Below are 19,786 nucleotides of genomic sequence, written 5' to 3' on the forward strand. Positions count from 1 at the left end.
TTTTGGCAAATACCTACTGTCATGAATCCACTTTACAGAATAGTTCACCCTAAAAATCCTTTGTGCTTTACTAATTCTTTCCTCCACCTTCCTCTGGACCCCACAATCAGTGATGTTTTCATAATGTGTTTATAGTTTTGCCTTTTCCAGAATGTTATATAATTAGGATCATACAATATGAGTCTCTTCAGACTGGGTTCTTGCACTCGGTAATATGCATTTAAGGTTCTTCCATGTCTTTTTGTGGCTTGATAAGTTATTTTTTTTATCCCTGAATAATATTTCATTGAGTAGATATATCAGTTTGTCCATTCACCTATTGAAGGAAATTGGTGATGCCTAGGAGTGTGATTGCTGGATCATTTTATATGACAAGTTTAACTTTGTAAGAAACTACCACATTTTTTCAAAGTGGCTATACCACTTGATATCTTTTTTCTTCTTTCAATTATGGCAAAAAACACATGACTTGAAATCTCTCCTCTTGACAATTTTTGAAGTGTGTAGCACAGTATTGTTAATTCACTGCACATTATTGGGCAGCAGATCTCTGGAACTTTTTCATCTTCTACCACTGAAACTCTACCCATTGAACAGCAATTCCTCATTTCCTTATCCTCCAGTTCCTGGCAGTTACCATTGTGCTTTCTTCTTCAAGTTTGACTACGTTAGATACTTCATAGAAGTGGAATCATGCAGTATTTGTCCTTCTGTGACTAGCTTGTTTCGCTTTGTCATAATGTCCTCAAGGTTCATTCATGTTTTAACATATGACAGTTTCCTTTTGGGGGGCTGAATAATATTCCATTGCATGTATATGCCACATTTTCTTTGTCCATTAATCCATCAATGGACATTCAGGTTGTTTCCGCTTCTTGGCCATTGTGATTAATGCTGCAGTGAACATCGGAGTGCAAGTATCTCTTCAAGATCCTGCTTTCAGTTCTTTTGGCTAAATACCTGGAAGTGGAGTTGCTGGATCATATGGCAATTCTATTTTTAATTTTTTTGAGGAGCTCTATACTGTTTTCCATAGCGACTACACCATTTGAGAGTCCCACCAACAGTACACGGGGTTCCAATTTCTCCATGTCCTTGGCTGATACCAGTTACATCACAGATACACAAATACCTATCTTGTGTTGGCTTCATCTATAATTCTTACAGCAAATCCTAAACATGTTATATATATGTTTGTTATTTGTCTAAAAAAGCTGGTTGTCCATTTATTTTTTCCATTCCATAACATAGTCTTCTGGAAATAGTAACCAGGGTAGGATGTCTCTACAATTCTTGGCAGCTCTGCAGGCCAAAGGTCTGCTGATGAAGAGGTGATCCCAGGTATTTTGCTGGATGGGTGTTAATGTCGTCTCTAGGCTGGAATTTAGACTCTCACTGAAAAGCTATTCTGCTAACCAATTAATGGATATATGAACTTCACACCTTCAGTCTGTTCATTATTTTCTTATCAACATATTATTTCTGAAGGGACACAATGAGTTTGGAGGTTGGAGGTCTTCAAATTAGGAAAGACGGACAAATCGGCCAACTCTAATATTCATATTTACAGTGGAGGTTTTAAAAGAAATTTGACATAATGCACCTCACAAATGGATGCTATTAAAGTCAATTTTAGGCATCAGTTTTGAATACAAGAAGATTTAATTTCTTCTTTTTTTCATAATATAGAAACACTCCATGTGTCCAAATGTTTGTAAGGTGTGTCGTCTTAAAGAATTTTTTTCCCCCAAAATCAAAGTGGTACAGAAATAAGCTTCTGGAAAAGTGCTGGTATTTTTTCCCCAATTGTTGGATAATACTGCAAAGAATTTCTTCCAAATAAAGGGATTTTGCTTTGTATTAAATTTTACAATAAAGGCTCTCAAATGGTAGATTCAGAATTCTAAACATTTTTAAGGATTATAAAAGGATTTGCATGTTTTTGAACATAGTACAAACTAAGCTTTTTATATGTAGGCATTTTTAATAAAAAAAGTTTTATTTGTGTTTTAGGAATAAACAAGCTAACATAAATTGTACATATTTACAGCATTCAACTACATTTCAGAAGCTGCACAACGGCGTTTGTGAGTATAGCTGGTGGTTTTTGACACCAACCTTCAAATGTGTTTTCTTTCCTTTGCTGAAACATTTAAAATCCTGTAGTACCAGAACAAAGAAAACAGCAACTTATTTTGTAGCAAAGCCACACTACTAACAAAAAATACTGAGTGAACCACAGTCCTGTGACTGCTAGAGTATCTGTGAGTCCTGATATCGAGAGCACAAGCGTTTCTTGTGTCCATACCTGATTGTATGTAAGTTGATTTTCTACTTTACAGGAATACATGATTACTCAATGAATGATTAGGAATAGAAAAAAGGCCATGAAAGGTAAAAGGGTCAGGAATCAGAGGACACTGAACAGTTTCTTATTCGCTGACTCACTGCTTAGAGGGAACTCTGCTTCTTTCATGTGGATAAATCACAGTCTACAGGCTTCATGGATTTTTGTCCACAGATAGTTTTTGAGATAGCAAAGTCATAACATCACATACTTTAAGCACTTAAAAAGGAATTAATGAAACGGTTAGGATATTTTAATCAAAGCCCTAACAGAAAGATTACAGTCAAACGCTGTATGAAAGTTTGATTTCAAATGTAAAAAGCAACCACAGAAAATCTCAAGTTTCATTAAACACAACAGTAGTTTCAATCAGAAAATGCAGCATATATTGATACAAAATAGAAACTGGAATTATAAAAGCAAGGAGTCCACCTTTCTTTTCTTGGCATTTTTAAAACCTATCCCATTTCATTAAAATGTATTTGGTTTCCAGAAATACTTATTCTTGCCGTATAGCTTTTCTAGTGGTCTGGTAGGTATACAAAAGTATTATCTGCTTATGTAAGAAAGCAAATGCTTATGTCGAAAGAACAAAAGAACATTAATTATGTTGTAATTTATGTCTCTTTCCAATTAAAGAAGTTCTGCCTGCTGAAAAATAGGGAGAAAGGGATTATTTTATTTACAAGAACTGTGTACTACCAATCAGGACATAAATTAGCTAACTCATGTTCGGTAGGAGGGTAAATAGACGATTCAGCAAACTGATTAGTGGGGACTTAAAAACACAAGGAGTAAAACATTTAACATATTCTAACATATTTGGTGGGTTAAGCATAACAGATTTTGAGAGGCAACATAAGGTATGAAGTTTTGTGTGTACGTAGCACCTGCTTTTGAAAGCCCCGGCTATTTAGGACAGGGTGCTATGAATTAAAATAGCAGGAGACTGGTTTGGAAAGTGTAGCTAATTTTTGGATTAAGTCAGGTTTTAGGTGAGGTGGTGCCGAAGAGGTGTTCCATTGCTGGCAGGAATAGAAATTTTCCCATTCTTTAACCTAACGAGCCCTGCTTTCCCAAACCTCCCGAATCACTGTGAAAAGATCTTTGCCTCAGGTTGAGTGTCCTTGGGTAAAGTCACAGGAGATGATGGACAGCCAAGAGAATTTTTCAAGCAAGCCACCCTAACCCAGATGTGTTTCTCTCAAAAACAGTTTTATTTGTATTTACACAATGTTAAAGTTTCCTGTTTACATTTTCATTACCCTTTTAAATGACACAACAACATTATTTCACATTAGCCATTAGGTTCCCATCACAATGGCACAAAATGCTGCCTGGTGGTCAAAAATAAAAAGCTTCTTTAAAGATGTCAAAAAATTTTTAGTCCTTGTAAACATTTAGAATTTCTGAAAACCTCATGCAATCTTCACTTTGGAATAATGCCGCATGGTAGTTTGTATCGAGAGGGTTCATGGCCCTCTCTAAAATAAGGAGTTGAAACAACACAGTCAATAAATATATGCGTATCTAATCACGAGCATTCCCTACCTAGTAGTGGATGTTCTGAATATGAAATATCACTGTATTTAATAATTCTGCTTTCCATGACACTGCAGTGAGTTAGAATAATCAAGGGGCTTCCCTAAAAATGTCTCAGGAGCATTGTCGCAAAATATAAAATATTTCAAGCTTTATCCAGTGAGTATTTTAAAAAGATGTAGGAAACAGATTAACATGAATTGATTTAGCTTAAAAAAAGAAAAAGCAGGTACACTGCAATTCAATGTATTTGGGGGAATATCAAGTAGAAAAATACGTTATCTCGTAAAACTGGGGTGGCTGGTTGCCACTCTGAGGTAAGGCTTGCAAACGATATATTTCTTTTATGCAAATTTGTAAATAATATATAGAACAGGAGAACAGGAAAGTTAACAATTGAAAGAAGGGCTGCAGAAAAGTATTTCTCTGCACATCTATCTTATGCAGTCTTGAGGGACCATGAAGAACTGCCCATCTCTCTTAGTTCTAAACCTTCTGTTCATTTCTTGGCAGAAGTGAAATCTCGTGTGCAGTACCCTCTGGAAATGTCCTCTTATAATTCATGCTGCAGTGTTCCAATTAGGCAATACAGTCCCAACTTTGAGAGTAAATACCCCATACAACCTAGATGCAGAAGGCTTTGAATAAGGCAAAGGGGAGTATATGGGGGGAAAAAATGAAACTTCCAGTGAAGAATTTCCTGTTTCCATAAAGTTAAAGCAGTCGGAATCAGCATGGAAAGTTCAGTTATGCCAGCACTGGTAGAATTTAGAATGGTGTTATTAAGATTCAGCCTGTTTAAGTCCTAAGCAATGAGGAAAATCTCAATGGCCACTTTGCACAGACCCAAGCCTGGTTTCAACTGTAAGTTTGACTGTATTTTTTATCTGTTTAGAGATTGTAGACCTAGGCTCTATGGAAGTAAAATAAGTTGGGGGAGGGTGTGGGTGGCACCTGTTTCACAAGTTATTATCTGTAATCCTGAAGTACTGTCCCTAGGAAATCTTTCTTTTCCCACATTTACCAGTGTAGGCCATTCAATCAGTACTTACAGACTCTCTACCACGGACAGAACAGCAAATGCTTTGGGCAATAGAAAAGAATTAGAAAATGGGGCATTTACCCTTAAGGACCTTATTTCGGGAAGCAGAGAGTGTATTTTTCAAAACTACCAGAAGATACACAAATTCAACATCTATTATTATTGACTAAGTGGCCACAAGAACCGAGGGGGTGCTAGCAGGAGAGTAAACAGAATGAGGAAAGGTTGGCTGCTCATGGATGGCTTTTTGGATGATGTTGCCTTGATTTATAATCCAGCGTTGGGGAGGGGCAAGGGAAGAGGAGAATCTGGGCAGTGGAAAAGAAATGTAAAACTTCAAACAGCAGCGAGCACACTTTGGGATGATATGTGGCTGTTGCTGCAGTAGATATGTGAGGATTAGTTTGCTTGAAGCTGGGTAAGTGGAACAATGAGAAATAAAGTGAGTGTGAGTAATGGAGAGACTGAGGTTGGGCTTAAGTGATTCACAGGGAGCCAAGGCATATACTTTCTCCAAGGTGTTAATATTAGCCTATTAATATTTCCCATACCCACCAGGAATGGGAATTATGAGACTCATATCTAGTGTGACTATATAATCGTTATCTAAATGGACAGATTTGAGAGTGAATTGTGGTTGTCTTGGGGAAACTGGGGCATGTGGTCCCCTAACAGTAATGTTATCCAAAAAAGAACTGGGCACACCTCAGGCTATTCAATTGTTGCTGGAGCTATTCCTTCTACACTTTCCCTCAAGAGAATAATGAAAGGCTTTTGTACATCTTGGCTGGGGATGGGGGGGGGGTGCGGTTGCCGGGGAGGGAGTGTGCAAGATGGAGGAGAAGGATAAAAAAAGAACAAGAGTATTTGGAAATTGTTCTCTTTCTTCCTACTCTCCTCTTATCTTTGAACCACCCAAAACCTGGATCATCAAAGTACAAAGCATTAGATCTAGGCAGTGTGGTTAGAATAGACATAGCTTTGCCTTTACAGTCAGGAAAAAGAAAAAAAAAATCTCAGATTGAATAGTAACTCTGTCACTAACTAATTATCATTATCAGATTTGGGGTAAATCATTTAACCTATTTAGCCTCCATTACCAGACATTGGTAGTGTCATCATAATTTTCATAGGGTTGTAGGGTAGTGATTTCAAGATCACATCATGAAATTATGTGTGACAAAGTCTTTTCTGATACCTTAGACCAATGTGTGACAGTCGTGTTTGGATATCTACCCCAAAGCCATTCTTTCTTCTTTTTGTTAACATATTCCATCTTTTATTCCCCCTGGGCAACTCACTGGATCAATGTTGTAAACCCATCATGATAAACCCATCCTTTTATCAGTGACTGGTTCAGGAATGGTTGTGTAATCCAACCTTGGCCAATGGAACAAGAAAGATGGCTGGGAGAGTTTTGTGGGGAAAGATTTCCTTGCTTTTAAAAAGAGACCTAAGGCAGGACTTTCCCTTGTTTCTGCCACTTGATACGAGTACATGAGTGTAGCCATTTTGCAACCACAATGCGTGCCGATAACATACAGAGTTAGGAAGAACTGGTCCTGGGAGGGATCTCAGGTCCTGGATGACATCATTGTGCTATTGAAATAACCCAGGAACCACCCTGCTTCTGCACTTACTGTTACATAAGCTATCATTTTGGTTAAAGTTACTTTTAGTTGCATCTTTTGTTACTTATACCTGAATGAATCCTAATGGATATATATATTAATAAGTATTAATCTCAATTTGGTGAGAATTTGAAGACTTATAAATGCTTCCTCTGTTTTTAAAAAGATGACATTAGCTATGAATGCATCTCAAAAGTGTAAAATATGAGAAACCTGAAAAAGAGAACTATTAGTTCTCTACTTTAAGAGCACACCTGCATATAGGAACGTTGGAACTGTGAGAGGTCAAGCAGCAGAATATTAGGCTAACGTTACAAAAAAGAGGCCATCTCATTCGTAGGCTGACCCAAAATGGAAGGGAGGAATTTTTAGGCACTCTCCTAACAATTCTGAACGGTCAGGGGGCTCTCAGGAGAATCATGGGAGCTTAGAGTTGGAAGGTATCTTCTGAAAAGGGGGAAAAGTTAAGAATATCCGTGTGCAGGAATCACACTGGGGGTCATGTTCAGAGATTGGAGTGGAGAGGATGCATGCTTTAACAATATGAATAGCTAGAAATGTTAATCAAAATTTAATAAGTAAACTTTCAGTTTTGTCACGGTTGTGCCTAAAACAATTGGCAGATTGAACTAGTTAAGAGGGGAATAGGAGGGTGGTTGGGAAAGTGGGACAGGGAGAGCAGATAGCAGAGATTCTGAAGACCTGGGATCTTTTCCAACTAGATGGGAGGTCTCCCCTTGTCTGAGAGCTCAACCCTATCTGGCTGCTCCACCTACAGAACCCAGACAGTGATGGGGTCTCACACTGGGGAGAACACTGAAGGGGACTGTAGCAGCATTTCTGCTCAGATGCTGCCTCAAGATAGGCTCTTCCACTATGGCGGGGGCATTTCAGGGCTGTTCCTGACCGAGTTGCAGAGAATAGCCTAAGGGAGCTACATCTTCCAGAGATCTAAAAACAGGGACCACACTGATTTATGTTATCTGAGACTCTCCAGTGCTCTTGAAGGGAAATATTTGTAGTATAGACCATTATTAAAATTGTTAAAATTTTTTTTTTTTTTTTTTTTTTTTTTTTTTTGCCATCTGCCTGTAAATGTAAACTTCTAAACATTTCAGCTTCAATGTAATTTTAAAGGAATATGGACAGGTATTGGATTTGATTCACTTGACACCAGATGGCCTACCCTGATGACTTACTCCCAAAGATATACAACAAAGAATATTTATGGGACTGTTTTAGCAGAAACTACCGTGCTCCTATATCTTTCTGGTAACTTCCTGCACAAACCTGTCTCAAATGCCCTTTGAAATTTAGTTGGCAATTTGGTTTCCAACTAGTTGAAGTTTGGAAGGGAACGTGGAAGTCATCTGATGGCTGGTCTTCAGTCATACGACCAGGCAGTGGTAGAGGCAACATAAAGGCCAGGTCATGCAATTCTAAGTCCGGGTGTTTTCCGCCCACTGTCATCTCCCTCTCTCCAGCATGCAGCTCATTTACTGTTAACTTTTTAAAGTTATTCTGTACATTGCTTGGTATATGTTTGGAGAACTCTCTGTTCTCCAAGTATAGGAATGCTGTTTGGAGGCAAAAGATGTTCTACATACTTGGGAAGGGCAATTTGGACAAGTTTGCATTATGACTTGTCTTACTACATTTCATGTCTGCTAGAAGGCTCAGGGGGAGTCGGTGGGAGATGCATGGACGTGGAATCTGTAACAGGAATAAGCAACTGAAAAGATAGTGGGTCAGGTTCCCAGAGGATGGTCTGTAACCAGTGGTATACTCCATGAATGAGAAACCATTCTGGAAGGAATAATGATAGGTTTATAAAAGGTGTGCAATTAAGGCTAAAGGAGGGCATGAGAAAACAAGTTTGATGGAAAAGAGCTGATACAGTATGAACTCACTATATTGCACCTAGAATGTACAGGGCCGTTCTTATCATCAAACTTTGGTGTAGATAATGTGAATTTTCCTAGGTTTGAGCTAAAGACTTTTATTTCCACTTGATTTTAAATTAGGCTGGGAGAGACAAGGTTTATGTAAACAGGTACTCTTTCCAGAAAGGACAGAAAAGCAGAAAAGAAAAATAACCCAAGGCAGTTTCAGAGGAGGCTACCATGACGACACAAGCTACCTCCGAAGACCTGCTAAAGGCAATAGGAATAAGAATTTGGGGAAATTATTAAAGTTCATTGTTTTCATGAATTCAATTGAAGATACGCAAGGTAAGTTCAAAGCTGGAGCTTTCAGCTACGCATGGGCAAGATAACTTAGGAGATCTGAATGAGAAAGAGGAAAAATGAATTGGTTTCATTGGGTTAAGGCATAAGGTTGGATGGCATACAGCACTGGGAAGGAACAAACACAAGAGAGGTAATCTGTTTTACACGGCCACACGCACACAATGCACACACATAACACATTTTAATGATTTTCACCTATAAAAAAGTTGTATTGGAAAATGTCCCCCCTTTTCTGTTTCTCTTCAAAAGGAAACCCAGGGAGAGATGAAAGCCAGACAGCAATACTGATTGCTTTTATTCATCCTTTGGCTTCTAACGTGAGCTGTTTTAAGCAAGTGAATCTGTGACCCTGTGTACCTAAGGCAAATGCATCATGTTATTTGGCCTCTCTTTTTATTGATTTATGTTTCTATTGTCTTCAGAACAGGATATGCAGGTAGAATCATTCATGAGAATGGTGTTATTTCCAGATGGTTAAAAAATATACTTATTTCCCCCACACTGAATTCCTACTGAAGTCTGTGATGAGTGCTGTTTGCTCCAGGACCTGCATGGTCTCTAGGGGCCAGTCAGGAATGACCGTGAGACCCTTGATATACCAAAGACTTTTTGATTAGGAAAAATGAAACAAAACAAACAACTGTTAGGTCTCTACAGTTGAAATAAGGAAGTTCTTGCTATCAGAGAGGTAAAAATAAACTCAAAACTCTTTATCCTTACCCTTCTAGGAACTTAGCATTTTCTGGTTTGCAATTCTTCTATTAAAAAGGATTTCCTTGCAAACGTTGCTTGTGAAATTACAACCTTTAACAATTAGGTTTCTGTCAGTTTAGTTGATTTCAGTTATATAGAAAAAGCATGATTCACGTAAAAGCACAATGGGTTCTAGACCTAGAAATTGACTAACCTTGTTAGTTCCATCGCTGGTGGACATTGATTGGGACATTTTGGAGCCAGAATAAGTCTCCAAGCACATAGAATCTTTACACAAAAAACTCCGCCTTGCTAAATTCCTAACTCCAAGAAAGATGCTGTGTACCCTAAAATGTTACTAAGAAACCAATCTATGTCCCAGCTTGCTAGGCTATTCCAAATTTCTGCAGACACTATCACCATCTCTGGGACTGCCAGCTTGCATGGAAACACATGTTATGGCTGAATATCCCACCATTCTGAAGTCTTTTTCAAGAATACTAGGACTTGGGAGACATATATATGAAAATATTTAATCACCAGATTCTAAGTTTAACTAGCACATATCAAACACATCCCGGACTCCCAGTTGAAAAATACTTGCTTTAATTCCCAGTATTTCTCTTTACCTTTTAGAAATGTGACATGGTTACTTCTGAATCTTTGCAGGATGAATCGGCCAGTTGGTGTTATCAGTGTCATTTGCTGTCTCTTCCTTTTTTCCTTCCCATCATTTGGACACTTCACTGTTTACCCTGATCAAACCCATCCATTCACTTCTTGTCTTATTCAAAGTTCTGGGAAACATCGTGGAAGGAAAAAAGGTAGAAACTAAAGCTATTGGCGCAAATGATGCTTTGGATTGCCTGTGGATTTTGAACATCCCTTCCATTCCTGACCCCTCAACAAGCATGGATGATTTGGTCTTTCACTATATGAGTAGCCACGAATGACTGATAGAAACACCCCTGATTTTTCATGATACAGTTCCAGGAGCAGCTCGCTATAGTTCCTGTCTCTGCTGGTGTGCCGTCCCTAAGCCCCAAGGGAGTACAGCCTTCTCCTCAGCTACCGTCCCTTTCTGTGGGGTTGGGGCATGAGGCAGAGTGACGCAACTGCGCACGCACAATGGCAGAGAGAGAGCAAGAGCTAAAAAGATTCTGGTTTGGGCCCACATCACTAGTTGCTTCACTTCGTGAATAAAAGCAAGTGCCTCATAAGCTTACGTTATTTACAATGCTCGGATTGTTCAAACATCCACCCAAAGCCGAGGACCACCACACAACAAGGAACAATTCAATGAACTATGTACAGAATTTACAAGGAAGTTTACATAATATTCTACATTCCGTTAACAAGTTTACCTTTGTTTGCTTTCCTGAAACTGAGATATTTGTTCGTTTTTCTGTCTTTTTCATCCCAGTAATTGCTGATTGAACCAACACGAACAAACGCTTGCACATTCCTTTTTCCTCCCTCCTGGGATATAGGATTACATTTAGTTTAGGAAAAAAAAAAACAAAAGTGGCACATCACCCTTTGGTGAGATACTATTCAAAATTGTCCATATGAGAATTCGTGGAGGTCGTTTCCTTCTAGCATGATAAATATATTTTGCTTGTTTGTTTGTTTAACTTGGCGAATTTCAATTGAGCTCTTTCTTAAAGAAGTATTTGTGAAGGAGTCAACTGATTTTGGAAAGATGGCATTTACTCAACATTTCTGTAGATTGTACATAATGTTTGTTGGCTATCCTTGGATCCATAAACCAAACTTTATTCTCTGCACCACATTTTTCTCTTTGCATTTTCAAGATCTTTCATTGATTGTAATGCACAATAAAGATGGTATATATGATATGAAAACACATATCATTTAATCAGCAGAACTACCAACCAGTCTGCTGTTTCTGTTTGGCAATATAGAGGATTGAGGCAATAATCCTGGATAATTTAAGCCAAAAATGTGTCTTTATCTGGGTCTGCCTCACAAAGCTGGTAAGCGTAACACACGTGTCACCTCTATTTTAAGCCAAGGAACATGAGTAGAAAAAAATGTGTAGTCGTCGTTGTCAAATGAAAGATGAGGTTCTGCTGGGTCTACACAGGTTAAATCTATGACACAGTTTATGAACTGCGAACATGGGGTCCCCTGAACATGACTGTGGCAAAGGAGAGTGAGTCTGTGCAATTTTCTGCCTCTGCTGCCACTTCAGTAATGCAGGAGATTATGGCTATTTTCATGGCAAAGATAAAACAACCCAGTAATAGCAGGAGAGTAACCCCTCGATAATGTACTGATCTGAATCTTTCAGAAGTGGGGACCGGTGTGAGGGCACTTAGGAATGTCTAACAATTTTTATGTATTATGTACATCATTTAGAGCAAGACAAGGGAGAGAGGCAGAGAAGGAAGCAGTTTTTTTTCCCTGCACTGTTAAGCCTGGAGGGAGTTTGGGTGGGGGCCACAGAGGAGGGGATTTGGCTGAGAGGTGTCCTAAAGAAGGAAGTGGGGACAAAGGTCATTAACCAGAAATACATCAGCTTCTCCATTTTTCAGGCTACCATTGCCTCTAAGTCAGAGCTATTAACAGAATTTGCACAATCCTGTGGCTGTGCCCTCTCTAAGCCTACGAAGACATACAATGATACCATTTTGTGCCTGATGGTAGATTCAGGCTTACTAATTTTGCAATTTACAAAGGCTAAGATATAAGATTTAAAAATGTTCTATTTTTTTCTCAGAGATGCTTTACATCTGAACTACAAGCATCAAATTCTTTAGACTTTTAAGGCAAGATAAAAAAATTAGTAAAGATATAAATTACCTCAATCTTTTCCAAGGAGAATGATCTTAACAGGTGAATAAAGAAAAATTGTTTTGTTAAGGAACATAGATCATAGATACTTCCTTTCTAATTTAGCATTTCATCCTTAAAAGCTTTTTAAAAAACTTTGACATCAGATGATTCATTCCTGTTGAGCATCAGCCCAAAGTCTACCTTCCTGTGTTTAAAATACACAGTATTTCCTGAGTGGTCATTGGGAATATTAACCTTACAGTCACCGGCATGGGCACCTTCCATTCTATTTGGGCATTTCATGATGGCAAAGCCTCATTCCATGCCAAGAAGTAGTCAGTTTCAAAATGGATCCCTTCATCCCCAGAGGCTGGAGATTTCCTTGACCATGGAACTGTGATTATGCAATTGAAAATCTAAATGAGAATTTGGTCCCCATACCCTACTAATTGGTTATGAAACCATTGAGATAATTTTTCCAGTAAAAGCACAGTTTTTATATTCTAACGTATATTGTCTTTGGCTATAACCATTCATTTATTTTAGGTTTCTCTTTTCTTTTTGCTTTCTAAAAAGAGTATCTCAAAACTCTGTCCCCTTGGGCTCATCAGCAGGAATTTGGCCTTATCTTTCCAATTAAGACTATAATTTCTAGCAGCTGATGCTACTGTCAACACGGACCCTCATCACAGCCTTAGGGAGAAAGCCAGATCATCAAATGATGCAATTGTCCTTATTATTACCTAAACCCATATTTGACAGCGAGGGGTCAGATCCCCAATTGCCTCCATCACTGGTTGGTTGTTTTAGGGTTTCACTCAACCTTGTGAATGAACATACAGAATTCTTAAGATACTCAGGGTGAAAAAAAATTAATGAGGCTTTCATGACATAAAATGTGATAAACCTCAACTGTAGCTGGTTAGACGTGTTTAGAATTGTGTGTTGGGCTACTGAGGGATGCCCCTTCTATGACGATCATGACCACAGTAATCCGTGAGCAGAGATAAGGCAGAGCAGTAATGACTGCTGATTAATGATTAATGAGTGCAGATGTGTTCTATGCTTTAGGGGCTGGTATAAATGTTTGAAGGCCCAGTGATTTTGTCACGGTTGTTGTTGATATCTGTGGTTTTCCTACTTTGAGATTTTTCTTTAAAAAGGTAATCCGGCCTCAGATGACAGCAAAATGGGTGTATGTGCACTTCCGGAAGCATTCATTTCCTACTTTGGAATGCAGAGCTCAGAGAGGTGAGCGCTAAGGTTATTAGCCGGGGCCTGTGCAACAAGGCCTGTCACCATTAGGTGCTCTCTGGAAGGCTAAGAAATATATACTATTTGATTTAAGATTTGGCAGTTTAGGTAACTGCCCAGGCACCCTTTTCACAGCACATAAGTCTTGCCTTCCTCGTGGAAAGGGCAATGTGTTTTACACGCAAAAAATGCTCACCAGCCCATTATTAAAGCCCTCCTCCCCCATTCCCTTCCTCTCACTCTCTCTGGAGCAGGAACTAAGGAGATGTGAAGGCATGGCTTCAGGGCACAGAGGCAAGTGATTCCAGGGTAATAAAATGAGTTCAGGGCTGGTCATTTGAGATAGTCAGTTAAATAAATCTCCATTGCCCTGAGACTCCTTATTCTCAACAAGAAGAGATAAATGTTCTCAATGGCCACCAGGATGGATTTGAGTGTTAATTTTAAATCTGCCTGCAAGTCTGAGAAAGAAGCGGGTTTTTTTTGTTGTTGTTGGTTCTGTTGTTGTTTTTCAGAATATCCAGCTTAATGGTGAGGTGAAGATGGCAGGTTTGGTTTGCACAACCTCCATCAGCCCTTGTCAATCCCTCCCTCCTCGCCCGCCCGTGGAGCTAGGACCCCTTCTGCAAGGGCGCTGGGGGGGGGGCTTGAGGCTGGAGGGGAGACTTCCTTCCTCTTCTAGGCTCCTCTTATCCCCCCTTCTTCCTGGAAATCTGTAACTTGTCAATGGCTTTGTTTTTTCTTCTGAGATCCTGGAAATTGTGTTGGTTTTTTGTTTGTTTTTGTTTTTGTTTTTGTTTTTTTGGCAGCATGAGATTGTTACAGTTTACCAGGAAGCAGTGCGCGGAGAGCTAGGTCCTGTTTTCCTTCTCATTTTAAAAAATAGATCAAAAAAATCCAGGGCCAAAAGATAGGACTGCTAAAGATCTACCTATATAACTTCTCTCTTTGTGTGTGTTTGTTCTTTGTTTGTAAACACGGCAATTAATAGAGCTCTGACAGAGCTGATAACCTGGACCACAGTAGACTGGAAAAAAATAGAGTTTTCTTTGTGGAGTGTGTGTGTGTGTGTGTGTGTGTGTGTGTGTGTGTGTTGTTTTTGGAAGTAAACATGGTGCAGTAATAAAATTGATATGCAAGACCTCAAACCAATCGGATGGCTGAATCTCTTACCTCAAAAAAGCACAGCAGTGGCGCTGCGGGGGGCCTGTGGGGTCAAAAATCAAAAGAGGAAAGTAGTCGTTTACGAACCCTTAGGACAGACCTTAGTGTACATAGTAAAGCCAATAAACGACGTTAAAAAGAGAAAAGGTGATGGGGAAGAACATTCGGGACCACTTGTCTATGGAGTTCACATCAGTCAAGTCGGGGATCTTGACTTTGAGCTGCGAGGCGCGCCTGCGGATGCGCCCCTTGCTGTGCGCGCCGTGCCGCTCGAGCGCGCGCCCGTACGCCTCCCCGCGGCTGCTCAGGGGCTTGCGGTACTGGATGCTGGCGCTGTCGTACGAGTACATGCTGCTGGCCTTGGGCTCGCTCACGCCCGTGAGCACTTCAGAGCCGCTCGTCTCGTTCTTGATCTCCAGGGTGCTGAGGAGGATGTTGCCGTGGACGTCCACCTGACGGGAAAGGACACGCTCAGGCCCAACTGCCGGGGCACGGTCTGTGCTCGTGACCCTGTAACTGATGACACCGCAGCCCCACTCTTTAAAGACTGTCGCTGGACGTCCGGCTGTGCGTGCCTCCTGCAACCGGATCTAGCATCTATGTATCTATCCTTGTGTGTTTACCTAACCTACCGCTGTCTAAGCCATCATCTGTCTGTGTCTGTTTGTGTATGTATCTAGTCCATCACCCGTCTATATCCGTCTCTGTCTCATCCGTCATCTAGCTGTCTAATCTGTCTGCCTATTTAATCCACCATCTTTTTGTCTGGCTAATCTACCACCTACCTAATCCTATCTATATCTTTCTATCTAATCCTTCATCTATCCGTCTACCACTTATCTAGTCTACTTATCCAAACTGCCACCTATTTATCTGTCATCGATTTCTTTATGTATCGTCTATCTAATTACCGCCTGTCAAATCTACCGTCTATCTAATCCACAATCATCTATCAATCCATACATCATTTTTATGTATACGTATATGGCATTTTTTCGTGTTACAAAAGTGGCACATGGAAATATGTAAAACTAGAAACAAACAGGAAACAAAAATATAAGAAATAGAAATTTGTCATTTCACTTTTAGAGTTCATTATTTTTAGTATCCTGCTAGCCGCCTTCTGTTTTTTCTACTTACAAACATGGACTCACCTGGTATGTTTTGGTCTACAATATGCTTTGTCACTTAATAGTGTAGCATGGTCCTATTTCCACGTTAATAATTATTCCTCTGTGATATCACTTATTAACAGCTTATATGGATAGAGCATAACTGGGTTGATCTATTGTGAGATGCGAAGGCTTGTTTTACTTTTGCGGTATTATATAAGCAAGCCTACAAGCGACATCTTTTACGTAAACCTTTGTCCTTCTCCCCAGTTATTTCCTCAGGCTAAACTGCCAAAAGTAGGATTCAGGGCTCAAAAGGATATGACTAGCTGTACTTTGACTTTTGCGTCTCCCCCATTATTTATTGTTGCTTCGTGCCGTTCCAGTAGTGCCTATCTCAGATTTCCTGGTTTTTGTCTGTGCTATGCCCACACACATTTACGGAACTCCATACATGAGCACATTTGGCCTGTAAAGTGGCTTTGTTTAACTTCAAGCTGATGCACTTTGCAAACGGATTTACCTTGAGAGGACATGCTCATTCATACAATGGAGCTTGAAATTCTTCCAAGGACAGTACAGGCAGCTGTGTTTAAGTCCAGTGTTATTAACACAAGTGCCTGAGTTACAGTAAGTGGTCTATAAATGCTTTCAAATGAAATTAATCTCAGTAAACACTTTTAAGTGTCAAAGGTATAGGTAAGGAGAAAAAAAAATGGGTAACAAAGAAAGAGTAAAGTGTAGGAGGAGGCAAAGACAGACAAGGAAGGAAAATAGAAGGAAAGGTGCAGAGAGTGGTGGGGTGTGAGGCTGGTACATCACAGACGAGAGAACTAAGATGTATTGAGTGTCCACCCAAAGCCTAGCATTATGGTAGCTGCTTTGTATACCTTGTTTATCACTTGCAACAGGAAACTGCCTCAAGTTTACTCCACTACAAGAGCTGAGATTACAACCTGTGTCTTGTCTGTTTCAAAGCTTATGTGCTTTTTACTGAGAAAGGACCGCTTCATAGTCCTTGGCCTTCACCACATCCCGCAGTGAACTTAATGATGCATTTGATAGCTTTAAGCTCAGAGGTAGTTGGAGAGAGAGAGAGAGAGAGAGAGAGAGAGAGAGAGAGAGAGAGAGAGACTCAATCTGGCCTCTCCCTCCACTCCCATCAATCATTTCTTTCTGTGAAGTATTTGACTCTAGCCTAACTGAGCTACCTATTATGCCCTCACTGGCACCTTTACTGGCTTATTTATTCGGGGAGTTATTATTAATTTTGTTGTTAAAAACTACTCTTTATTGAATCCTACTACATAATTTATCTCACTTATTTCTTATAACAACCCTATGGAATATATAATATTATTCTAGTTCAACAGATAGGGAAATAGAGACCCAGAGAGCTTAATGGCCTGCAATTAAACAAGGAATAAGTGCCTAATATGGGATTCAAACACAGGATATTCTTTGTCTCAAATATAATTTTCCCTCCTGTTTGCGTGTTAATCAATGTATTTTCTTTAAGGCTCAATTTAATCCTAATCCTTGTGTGTACCTGTGTACCTTCCCTGATTATAGTAACTTCAAAAACCAACTTCCTCTCCCTCTCTCAGGAAAGCATTGTTGAGTACTTACTCTGTGCCAGGCACAGTGCAAGGTGTCAGGTGTGTGTGTGTGTGTGTGTGTGCGTGTGTGTATGTCTATGGATGAAAAGTCATGCATATGAAAGTTTACATTATGAAAGAGGATGGTAGGGTTGAAGTGACATGGAACAAAGTGCTGAATCCATTAGAAAAGGGACTAGAACCTTAGAAGATAATCATGGTGTCCATAATTCTGTTAGGTACTATGGTGTTTCAGCCAAGAGTATCATAAAACATGGATTTTGTCCTTGAGATAGTAATCTCCTTTGAGGCGTGCCCGGGTGGTTCAGTCAGTTAAGCATCTGACTCTTGATTTCGGCTCAGGTCATGATCTCACAGTTGCGTGAGTTTGAGCCCCGCGTCCGATCCTGTGCTGACAGCATGGAGCCTGCTTGGGATTCTCCCTCTCTTTCTGTCCCTCCCCCACTTGGACTTTCTCTCTCTCAAAATAAATAAACTTTAAAAAAAAGTCTCCTGAGAGATACAAGAGTATCTTGTAATACAAGATAAAATATACAAGAGTAAGTTATACGAGAGTAAGATATAATTTTGGGAGTGAAAAGAGTTTTTAACCAAATGCTAAATGGTACAGTATAGACCATGATTAGGGGTTCATAAAAGTCTGAAGGTCAAGGAAGGCTTCATGAAGGAGATGCAACTTATACTAGGCCTTAAAGACAGAACAAAGGATTGAGAGGTGAAAACTGTATTCTCATCCTGGGTTTGTTATTAAATCCATTTCTTCATCTATAAATAAAAGGTTTTCACTAGGTAATCTCAAGGGTTTGCTTCTGATTTTTGGCAGTCTTTGGTTACAAATAATATTCCAGGCAGAAGACACAGCATACTAAAAATCAAACCAACCAACCAAACAAACAAACAAAAAAACTTATAAAATTGAATCACTTCTTCTGTACTGCATGCATCATTAAGTTCCATTATTATGAAATCTCCCTAAGTAAACAAGTTGCTAGAATTTAGAATCTGCCAGTGAAACATAGAGATGCTCCTCATTAAACAGAGGTCATGCAAAACTACATTTTATTAAGATATTTTGGTTAACTTTGGTACAGATTCTAATGCACCTATAAATTGCATGATGCTTATTTATTGGTTTGTTCAAATCCCTCAAAATATTTTGTCATTGGGCTAGAAATCAGAGCTGTAAGTGATTTGACATATAAAGGAATGAATCTGGTTCTATACCCATGAAAGCTGACTGCATTACTGTGTAGTTGAATCAACATTACTGTGTCCCTTATTAGGAAAATTTAAGAAGTGTCATATAATGCTTATGATCTATCTCCAGTCTTTCTCCTACACAGTCTAGAACTTAGCCTAAAAGCCAGTGTTACAGACTGTGTGTGTGTGTGTGTGTGTGTGTGTGTGTGTGTGTGTGTATGTGTGTGATGGGTGCTTGTGCATTTCTCCTGAAGTGCGTTTTCATTCCCTACCTTTTAAGCTGTTTGCTTCTCGGTAAAGTGATTATGTGGTCAGAATACCACTGGTGACACCAGCAGGTTTCTGGTTGGCTCTGGCCTAACCCCTGTCCTTTGGAGAAGAGTGGCTTTCCTTTTACCTCAACAGTATAAAAACACCCAAGGTATCTTTATATCCACAGCTGGCACAGCTTTCCAAAAATAATGTCCAGGGGGAAAGTGGTCTTTTCACATCCTCAGAAACAATAAGGAGCCATGTCATAGATCACCTCAACATTTGCAATGGTTAAATGCTGCCTAGTTAATAAGAGATCAGATCAACATCTGCATTGGGCATGGTCTAAGCATCAAGGATTTTTAAACCTTGAAACAGAAGGAAGTAAGGCAAATGAAAATGTCATTACAGTGGACTTCCAGGGCATATACAGACAGATTTCCTAAAACATTCATTGCTAATGTTGAAATAGCTCTTCGTTTGGATAATCACTCCTGATGCCTCATGATGCCATAAAGGAAGAGACTTTCCACTCCAGTCCCTGGGAAAAAAGCTAAGGGGTCAATACTTCCAGCTTATTTTCCCTTTCTCCTCTCCCACTGCTCCCCACTGGGAATATTTGGGAGAAGGAGGCAGCATACTTGGCTCCTTGTCTTCTGAATATTGTTCTCCTTCTGATCTGCTTGCAGAGAAGGTACAGTCCAGTTAGGGATGTGCATGTTGAACTTGCTGCATTGGTGAGTAAGGCCTGTAATTGTCAGGTGGTTCCAGTGATTGGGGAGATAAACCTAATAGTGGGGTGAATTACTGCATTATATTAACTATATATTCCTCAGACCAACATCACTGATTTTTTTTAAGTTTAGATCTATCATTAAGCCT

At 39.5% G+C, this 19,786-nt stretch overlaps 1 protein-coding gene across 1 annotated transcript in view; it reads right to left on the reverse strand.

Moving 5' to 3' along the window:
* Positions 1-10,087: 10,087 nt before the first annotated feature.
* GABRB1 (gamma-aminobutyric acid type A receptor subunit beta1) overlaps positions 10,088-19,786 on the reverse strand; it is a 387,348-nt gene continuing 377,649 nt past the window's right edge. Inside the window, exon 9 of the mRNA XM_011281892.4 lies at positions 10,088-15,173. Coding sequence (XP_011280194.2) covers positions 14,823-15,173 — 351 coding nt within the window. The 3' untranslated portion in view covers positions 10,088-14,822. The remainder of the gene's footprint in view (positions 15,174-19,786) is intronic.

The sequence above is a fragment of the Felis catus genome, chromosome B1 (assembly GCF_018350175.1).
Source record: "Felis catus isolate Fca126 chromosome B1, F.catus_Fca126_mat1.0, whole genome shotgun sequence".
Classification (NCBI taxonomy): Eukaryota; Metazoa; Chordata; class Mammalia; order Carnivora; family Felidae; genus Felis; species Felis catus.